At 38.0% G+C, this 10,575-nt stretch overlaps 2 protein-coding genes across 2 annotated transcripts in view; one reads left to right on the forward strand and one right to left on the reverse strand.

Moving 5' to 3' along the window:
- Positions 1 to 3,885, forward strand: part of hs2st1a (heparan sulfate 2-O-sulfotransferase 1a) — a 39,344-nt gene extending 35,459 nt beyond the window's left edge. Inside the window, exons 6-7 of the mRNA XM_072364122.1 lie at positions 1,817 to 1,974; positions 3,002 to 3,885. Coding sequence (XP_072220223.1) covers positions 1,817 to 1,974; positions 3,002 to 3,225 — 382 coding nt within the window. The 3' untranslated portion in view covers positions 3,226 to 3,885. The remainder of the gene's footprint in view (positions 1 to 1,816; positions 1,975 to 3,001) is intronic.
- selenof (selenoprotein F) overlaps positions 1 to 10,575 on the reverse strand; it is a 131,084-nt gene that overhangs the window by 42,495 nt on the left and 78,014 nt on the right. The gene's annotated exons all lie outside the window — the stretch shown is intronic.

The following is a 10,575-nucleotide window of genomic DNA, read 5'->3' on the forward strand; positions in this document are numbered from 1 at the left end:
TTCAAACACCTGCCATTTGCCACAGCATCAAAACTTCTCCAATACCAGTGTGATTTGATCTGATGGCGTATGTGGAAAACAAACCCACTCCTCAACGACCCCGCCGCCCAAAGGACAGATTTTATGATACTCCAGAACACACTCAGATGTTTTTTGTCAATGCCCTGACTGGTGAGATCTCTTTTGATTGCAGGGTGAGGACATACTGAATGATAGGTGGTTGATCATAATGTTATGACTGAATGTTGTTCTTTGTTTTGACTCCAAGTCCAGTATTCCTGTTGAAATAGAGATACCGCACTTTACAACTTTGGTACCCAGTCCTACACCCAATGCTTTACAGTCGCTTGACATTTTTATGGCCTTCCTACGGTGTCTTTATGACCTCTTCAACATGGCAACAAATTCATGTGTATGGTGGTAGATTTGCACGGCTCACACAGAGATTTGTTTCATGGCAGTATCCATGGCAGTATCAGAACTGTGGGGAGAGCCAAAGAGCAAAAAAAAAATCCCAAATTCTCTTGTGTTACTTCAAGGGTAGTACATTTTTTTACATTTAAGAAGATTTTTATTTGTCCCCACAGCCATAAGGCTTTTAACAGTAACTGCTGACTTGTTCTTCTCACACTTATTTTATTTTTGTTCTAATTTACAATCATTGTAAATATTTTAATTGAGCAACATGACAATTTGAATTTCTCCCATGGGGGATGAATAAAGTATTTTCTATCCTATTCTACTCTATTTTATATCAATCCAGGGTCCGTCCGGAACACTTGCCAGCAGACATCATCGCTGGCATTATTTTTGACACATACTGGTTTGCTTACATGAGTAAGGCTGTAGATGTTTATATTTAGTATATTTGCATCAGAGAGTTAGAAGCAAACCAATTAAATTGGTTTGTGTCTGCAATTCCTCAACTGCAAGAATAAGATGATTATAATATACTAAGCTGAGCACACAGTCCAGCTGCTCTTGGTCTTTTAGTTGAATTTGGAGAGGTGAAATACCATCTCCAGCATGATAATGTTTTTTTCAGAGCTGCAAATTCATTAATTGTGGTTCTACAGCTTTAAGTGCAGCAACACCAGCAGTTTTCCGACGAGCATGGTCTTTCAGGACAGTCCCACATTTAAGGACAGCAGAATTTTTCTTTTGAGTATTCATGACTGGGCTCGAGGTTTAGTACCTCAGACTGGGTAAGAAGATATTTTGTGGTATTTATTCCAACCTTTTCCTCCTCTCAGTTGGTTCAAATAGTTCAGGCTGTCTGTATCAAGCTGTATCAATTTCCTGTCACATTGCACCACATTAAGCCTCTTTTCTGTCACCTCTGCCACACTTTCTTCTCAAGGTCCCTGATAACTCTTTCAGCTGTGATATGTTCTCTCTACATTATGTATCCATCTCTGCCCTCACTCATGTCTCTCACCATCTTTATCCTGTCTTGATTCTGCCTACCACCTTATAACCGTCTTCCCTCCACAAGAGTGTAGAAAGCCCAGATGAAACAAAAGTTTTCCCAGTCCTAGACTGCTTTGCATAACATAGTGTTGCCAGGTTTAAACTTTCTAATTCCCCTCTTGGTGTTTCACACTGACAGCACCCACTTTGTTTTTCTCTCCAGTACTCACTGCTTTGTCCCTTTTAGATTCACAACTACCATCTCAAGTCATCTTTCTTCCTGGTTCTGTTCATACACTCCTCTGTCACATTAGCTCAACCATTTAACCCTATCCATCTATCCTACAGAGCATCAATAGAGCAAAAGGTCCACATTATTGAAAAAAACAACATGATCTGTGTGCAGGAATGTGGGCAGCCAGTGGGCCCTGGAGCAAGCGAAATACAACCTAGTGAATGAGTACTTGTTGGTCGGAGTGACAGAGGAGCTGGAAGACTTTGTCATGATGCTGGAGGCAGCGCTGCCACGCTTCTTCAAAGGAGCCACTGAGCTGTACAAAACAGGTGACTATGAAGCGACAGAAACTGTTTAATAAATCCTTTGATGTTGTACTGTTTCTCACAGAGACTAAAACAAACAGAATTAAATTATTTGAAACACGCTGTTGACATCAAATTCGTTATGAGCATATATTACATAATTTGCAGGTTCAAAATTTGATACATTGTGTGTTTTTTTTATTTATTTTTTTTTATCATATAATGGCATTTACATTTGTTTGAAATGTTTTGCTTAATGTTTTTTTATTCAAATTGGACACAGAGTCCAATTTTGAACTATGGGATGTATTTAAATACATGCATGTGTATGCACTGAGGTTGCGTGTTACCAGTTTAAACTGCTCCTCTGAAAATTGAACTGTGATCGATACATATTCGTGCCCCTTGACAGTGTAGTTAGTTGCAATAATTGCAGCCAGAAACAAAAAATGGAGAACGCAGAAGAATTCAGTCTGACTGTAGCCATATTTACATTACACCAAAAAAATTAAAAGTAAATGTATTCTTTGTCTCAATTACCTTTAAGGCTCATTTAGTTCAATCCTTGTCACCTTACCTCCTGTCTCCTCCCAATTGTCCTCACTCTTGCCCAAATTTGCTCTGATAAATTTGCATCTTCACCAGCTGTGATCAGGCACCTCCCACCATTCAGGACAAATCTGAAAGAGATTGAGATTCAAAGATGGGATTTATTGTACATTAAATTAGTAATGCAGTATGACTCATTACCATATTTTGTGATTTTTCAGGAAATAACCAACTCTATGACACCATCAAGAATATAGAACAAAAAAGTAACTAAACAATCCATTGTGGTGCCAGTTACAAGTGTAAGTGACTTGTTGTGCAAACAGATCATATATAAAAACATGGCTCTGATATCATTGGAGGTTTACAAGTGGCATGTTTAAGTGCCAATGGATTTTACTCAAAAGGCAACTACCTTTTGATAAAAGATACATGTACAAAAGACTGAATTAGTGAGTTCATGTTCACAGTTAAATGTGAATCTTCTCTTCTTTGATTACAGGCAAGAAATCCCACCTGAGGAAAACCAGTGAGAAGAAGCCGCCTACAAAGGAGTCCATTGCCAAGCTGCAGCAGTCAGCCATCTGGAAGATGGAGAATGAGTTCTACGAGTTTACACTGGAGCAGTTCCAGTTTGTCCGGGCACATGCTGTCAGAGAAAAGGATGGGGAGCTCTACCTGCTGGCTCAAAATTTCTTCTACGAAAAAATCTACCCAAAAAACTAATCAGGTACACACCAGAAGAAGAGCTTCACTGGAAGACAGAGCAGTTTGTACAGGCATAGTGGAGCGGTCTGAGACAAAAGAAAAGTCAGAATGAAGTGAGATTTGAGGACTACTACTGATGACAATTCATATGTGAGATGTAGAACTTAATGTGGAGCTGGAAACAATCAGGCTTGGACACCAACCGGCAACAGTTGCTGTTTATGATCATGCCAGCCAACTCGACGTGGAGCTCGTGTTTCGATAGTAGGTTATGTTCCACCTGCTTCTCCACTTCCATACTAAAGGTCGTCTCTGCTGAGAGGCCTCTGCAGGCGCCTATTCGAAGATGACCAGGCCAACAGTAGACCGGGTGTTGACTCCTGTTTGGCTTCACTGTTCTTCTAACCAGAAAAACAATAGAAGAAAAACATTTTCATTGGCTCTATACTGTTTGGTTGTGTTTGGTTGTATTTTATCTCTTTGCTTTGATTGTTGTTCATATGTTAAGACTGTGAGATTATTTTTTTTCATGGTGAAATAACATCCTCCCCGCCAACACTAACTTAAAGAACTCTAAGAAACTGGCTACTTTACTGTATTCTTGGACTTGACTGAAAACATTTTGGGCTTTTCTGAAATAAAAAAAATCCTGTGATCAAGGACTGTTCACTTGGGAAAGTGTGTATGTTTTATACTGTACTTGATTTGTGATTTGTGTAAATGTGGGCAATGAAGAATGCTTTTACACATGATCTGTTATTGTGCGTAAGAAGAACACAAAGATGAAAATGCTGCTTCTGTAAATATTTACTACTTTTCCAGTCCATTTTATTCCCAAGCAGATTTGTTAGAATTAGTCAGTATCTTGGACCTGTTATGTGGTTTAAAGTTTCTTTCAGCTCATTCATTTTACTTGTCACTCTGCATTTTATATATATCCATCCCTTTTCTATTCCCGCTTAATCCAACTGTCGGGTCGCAGGGGGGCTAGAGCTTATCCCAGCAGTCATCGGGTGAGAGGCGGGATACACCCTGGACAGGTCATTTTATTTATATTTATATATATATATATATATATATATATATATATATATATATATATATATATATATATATATATATATATATATATATATATATATATATATATATATATATATATATATGCTCAGAAGTACTCACTTGAAAGTTCTTGTTTTTACTGTGGTGCTGATGTCCATTTTGCGTGGCAGGAATATTTCACAAAAAGGGATTCATGAGATTTATACATAATATATATATATGATATATATTATGTATGTTTTTTTATTTTATTTTGTTTTGTCAAGTCATTTCATTGTAAAACCACTGAAACATGGGTACTCACTAATATTTCTATTCTGCTTGTGTTCTTGATGAACACAAGCAGAAATAACTGCCGTATTGCTTGGTTACATTGAGTATCTATATGGCGACAGCAGTTTATTTCTCCCAAACACAAAGACTGGAAACTAAACACTGCCTCTTTCCGTGACATAACCCCCTGTAAAGTAACAACCGTTTTTTTTCCCCCATCTACTTTTACTTGCATAAAAAGGTTTTGTTTTCTTACGTGTCAAAGCCATTACTAGTACTGCCTTCTCCCAGTTTCCATTATTTCTACAAAGCTAACCTGCTGCAGCATTATATTTACCAGCCTGATGACAGAGAAGGATCTGCCTTCTCTTGTTTTCCTCATCGTTGGGTTTTTGTTGGTTGAAAGGCCTTTAATTTGCCACATGAAGTTTTTGTACCCACTTGATGAATTACTAACAAGAAAAAGAACTTGAAAAATACTAATATCTTGTCACATCAAGAAAACGTACAGTAATATTGTAAAGGGAAAAGAATCACAACTTTCATCCGACTGCATACTGTACAACTGAATTCTGTGTGCCTTCTCTCCAGCTCTTTTGTGTTGCAGCTTTTTTCCAGTGGAACATAAAGACAGCATGGCTGTCATTGTTTTTTGTCATCTTTCAACTGACAAACAATATACTCAAGATTTTAAAAACGTCTGAAGACTTGTAGCAGGGATTTGAGAGGGAGAGGAATAAAGCTTGTGGAATCAAAGCGGGCTCATTTCAGGGCTCGTGTCCTGCAGAGGGAGATAAAGAGCTCCCAACTTCACCTGTGTCTGTCTGTCTGTCTATCTGTCTTTCTGTCTGTGTGCGTGTGTGCTTTTTATTTGCCTGTATTTTTCCCCCGTATATGATGTGTTGATTGCTGTGAGATTATGTTCCACTCAGTTTTTTTAGATTCAAACAATTTATGATAAAACATACTTGGTTTCCGTACATTTTAGGCAGTGTTGATATACAGCAGAACATTTTCCCACAGCTTCCACTTGCTAGTCAGTGTTAGTCATCCCTACTGTCAGATAATCCCTGGACAGGCATGATCAGCTATTGGGCTCATCCCCCATAATCTCAGATCTCTTTCCAGTTACAGCGTCCCCTTCCTTTATAGCTTCAATTTCAAGCTGCCCTTCACCATTAGATTTGGGACTAGGTTTATGGTTTTTTCATCTAAAAACTTTGAAATGGTTGAGTTGCTGCAGAGACAACTCAGTGTAAACATGTGAAAGCACACATCTGAAAATGCCTTACTTATCGACAGGTGGCTTTTAAATCTTTTTCAGAATATTGACCAAATATGTGGCTGTGATTAAGTTGATATTGAACTGATTTTCACCTTTTCTAGTATATAAAAAAACGGTGAATGATTCAGCCTTTGGATTCTTGCGGTTTTTGAGGGGTTGTCATTACAGTATTTAAACTCTGAAATGTGCAGTGGTTTTGACCCTGGAAGGCTGTTTTCACATTCCTAGACATTACACAGGGTTCACAGACCAGGGGAGAACTATGGAGAACCAAAAGGAATAAATATAATTTATGTATGAAGAATAAACATAAGTTTCCTGATGTTACCATGCTGACCTTATTCATCTTTATTTCAATAAAACCAATATAAAATTCAATATTAGTATTTGTAAATATCTCATGTGTACACAGATGTTTTCATCCTCACTATTCAACCTCAAAATATGAGTTACTGTATTAATAAAAAACCTTTTCAAATATATCATTAGCTAATTATGTCGATGCACAATATGGTCATATACACAGGTCCTGACAGAGAGATGTCCTTTTGTGTCCATTTATAAAAATGGAACCCAAATTGGAGAAGCTGTCAGTGGGCGCTTAGGAACTGATAAGAAGAATCAGAACTCCTTTTTCCTCTATGAGCACCCAGTAGCAAATATTTTCCTGTCAATTCCTATTATTCCAACTGATATCCAATTAACAACCCATCATCTGCCAGGGTCCATAATAAAAAAAAGTGATGAATATTGTTACAAGCTGCGACCTTTTATATTCTGTTTGTGCATGAAAAAGGTCAGCAGAGTGGCAAAGCCCACAGCGAAAGGAGTTTTATCTTCCCTGAGAAGATACTGCTCAAGAACTGCCTGCTGTCCAGCCTTTTTGTCTTGGACTTGATTATATCTCCATGTAACACTTATTATATTGTAATATCATACCTGCCCAGTAAATTGCTTTGCACACTCTTAAACAAAGAATTAGCCTGGCATTTTGGGGAGTTATTTCAAGAGAGGAGCCTTAAAGGTTAGACAGCTTCAGACCCACATGGAGACGTAACATTACCTATTATAGTTTTTGCATGGTGGAAATAGAAATAGTTATGCCATACCTGCAGTCAATGGATCAAACCTTCAGAGAATCTTATGCTTTCATAGACAAGCACAGACAGCCCTGTTAAATAAACAGGCACTAAAGCAGAGTATTTCAGACAGAAAGTAACCTTAGGTGATATGTGAACACTAAATGTAGCTATACCCAATCTCGCAATTAACATACTAAGCTTGAAAATGACAATAACATGACCACTTAAAGCTCTAATACACAATATCATGAAACTTTATACAGCAGCAAATATCTTCTTAATATGTGAAGAAATGTTCTTACCAGAATATGCTGCTTCTCTTCCTCTGGGTGCCTCTTATGTGTGTGCTTAAGCTCTTTGTTTTCATTAAACCACACATACACAAAAGAGACAACATCACAGAGCTTCCTCTGTATGATACTGTTCTCTTTTCTGGTTTTGCTTCTCATTGACAATTTTAACAACAAACTCTTATGTACGTTCATTGAGGGTGCTATAAATAACTGCAGCTGTGCGTTATGCATAATGGCTGAGGAAGAGCTCTTCACTGAGACTTAATAAAGTAAAAAAATATTCAAAGATTTTTAAACTGTCTCATGGGCTTCCACTGGGCTATTTAAGACATCAGAATACCACACCATGATCTCCCTGCTGATCATCTCCACACAAACTGTATGGTGTTCAGGCTGTGATTAATCTGTTGCAGATAAAACAGGAGTTTGCGGTCCTAATGTGATGTGTAAGCTCATGTGTGTTAAGGCTTCTGGTTTAGTTGAGTTTGTCGGGTTTAATTTAACTGTGGTGCAAACGGTGTCTTGGTATGCAAATTAAATATAAGGGGAGTGTCTGCACCATTATTTGGCAAAAAAATGAGAGTGGAAATCAGGTTTGTGCATAAGTGCTTTGTTCCCTGATGATTACGATTCATAAAGTAACCGAATGCACTCACAGCTTCATAAATCTGGTGTATAGAATACATATTCCCATTTCTGCCTTTGTGCATACACAGTTTTAGTTGTAATTCTGCTCACAGTTTTTATGCATCAAACTCTAAGGGAGCTGTTCGTCAGCTGCTCCAGTGTGACACCCAGTGGTTACACAATAGACCTTTAAAAAATACTTGAAATTTTCAATCATATTTAAAGTTGGAACTTATGATTTAACTTACCATGCTTGTTTTTGGATGGTGGGACCACCACACCACCTTGCAGCCTGGTTTTTGCCTTTTGATGACAAAGAGGTCTCCAGCTTCCTCCCACCATCCAAAAACATACATGTTAAGTTAATTGATGACTCTAAATTGTCCTTAGGAGTGAGTGTGAGCATGTATGGTTGTTTGTCTCATTTGTCTCCATGTGGCCCTGTGATGGATGTATGTATGAATTTAGTTTTTTGAAGACATACACATCAACAAATCAGTATAATGTCTAATCGATTGTGAAAAGTTGTATAGGTTGTATTATTGCTTATTGATTCACATATGAAGAACAAATAAGTCATGTCTTGTCTGAAGCACCTGTCATCATAGTTTGTCATCATAGAAGCAGAAAGAAGGATTTGACCTTAACAGGGACTGAAGCAGGATCCTGTCATTCATAAATCTCTTGAATGGGTTCTCTGTCATTTCTATCATGTAGACAATGCTGAGTTTATGACTGACAAAACCTGGGGTTGGACCACAGCAATAAATATTTGTGATATTGTGCCAAAAGCACAGGAAGAGTGCCCAGTCTCTGACACATATTGCTTCTGATGATGTGTCCCTGCTGGTTGTGTAATGCAGCAGTAAGTCTTCTCACGGAGGTGCCGCATGTCATGCACAGGCCCTGGAGAAGAAGAGTTAAGTGTTCGTTGTTTCTTTACACTAGCTCCTCTGATTAATCTGATTCATCTGGCTCAGCAACTCAAAGTAAACTCTGACTCTTATTTCTTATGTCCGCCTGTGTTTGCGTTGCAGCTCAGAATAACAACAAGTTTGATCTTTATCTGCACGATCCTTTGATTTTGGGTTATGATTATATCTATGAAAATCTTACAGTTTAATGATCAGTGTTCAGTTGTTGATTTCTTCTATCAAGCAGCCTCAAACAAGCATGTTTCAGGTACTTGTACTTCACATGACTGTTTTACCCTTTTTGATAGGTTGTTGCTTATACACTATCTTTATTATTAATTATAATTTTGATTGGTTTAAAAGATATCACATGGAATAATACATTAACCTCCTAAGAGTAATTGAAGTAAATGAGAACAGTCAAGCTAACAACCAATGTTATAAAAGGGCACTTTGCTGATTTCATCTAAAGTATGCACTGTACTAAAGATGTAGTAGCTGCAAAGATTTGGGCATTTAAGTGTAGACTCGTTTCTTCTAAGGAACTAAACCCTCATTAGAGAGTCACGTTGGACTTTGCTGGGTTGTCTGTTGCAAGACCTAAAAATCTAAAGAAAAAAAGTGCAGTTCTCAGATCCAGATGTTAAATGCTGTTCTTGTTGCCTATTAATGTATCTGAGATCTAATAATCTTATTGGGCGTAACCATGGTTTAGACATTGGGGGGGTCCAAGAAAAACAAAATTGTTAAGTGCATTATCTACAATTCTTTATTTATATATGAAAAATTGGACATTTAGAACATAGTTTAGAGGACTACATTGACCATGTAAGTTCACATCTAAAGGAATAGTGTAATTTCTCCGAGACAGTGACTTCCCCCCCACTTTGTTTTGGTTAGTTGCTTACTGTTTACTGACCTTAAACACACCTACCAATTACAATTATGCTCTTCCAGTAGTACTGTAGCAAATAGGACAGCTTCCAATGGAAAACGACCAAATACCCAAAGCATGTTTATGTAAATATTTTAATAAGGACAACTAATGATGTAACAAATTACAGACTTTTCCTTTAACAAAAAATGTGCTGAGGACTTTTAAGTCCAGGTTAATTTCTATTGTGTCAATGTCTCAAAATGTGCATTAACAATGAAAAGTCTAATAGTCTAATGTTATTTTTGTTTTAAGTTTTTTATTTTGAAAGGGGACGGAAGTTTATTTTGTTGATTCTGTGTTGGATTTCCTGTTCTGGTACAATCTGCTCTGTTGAGCTTGGCGCGGTTGAGCAGTGGCTCCGTCAAAAGTAGAAGTCCAACGTAAAGATAACGAGAGCCGCTGCTGAGACGGCGGCGCGCCCGGTGGGTCACTCTCATTGACTAGAGTGTTAGCGATCAACAACGGCGACCGTGGCGCAGCCGTTACGTCCCCGGTAACACACGGAAATAAATTGAAAATAAATAAGACATAACAAGAGACCGATCCCTTGACAGGGTTCATCAAAGGAGAACATGCATTTTACATATTTTCTTCTGTATATTGGGGGGGGCAGATTGGTATTTTCTCAATATTGGGGGGGACACGACCCCCCCAAAGAATGCGTGGTTACGCCATAGATCTTATAATACAACACTAATTCAGGCAGACCTGAGCACACTTTGCGTAAGGAAAGCTTTGTGGTACTAAAGAAAAAAAAACATACAATGCAGTAATTATAAACTATCATTGGCTGAAGTCTCCAACAGCGAGGACCTCAAACTTAATCTGTCTTGTCACACGCGCGCGCGCGCGCACACTCACGCACTCTCTCTCTGTATATATATCTATAGGTAGA

The sequence above is a fragment of the Leuresthes tenuis genome, unplaced genomic scaffold (assembly GCF_036924035.1).
Source record: "Leuresthes tenuis unplaced genomic scaffold, fLeuTen1.0.hap1 SCAF_14, whole genome shotgun sequence".
NCBI classification, from domain to species: Eukaryota; Metazoa; Chordata; class Actinopteri; order Atheriniformes; family Atherinopsidae; genus Leuresthes; species Leuresthes tenuis.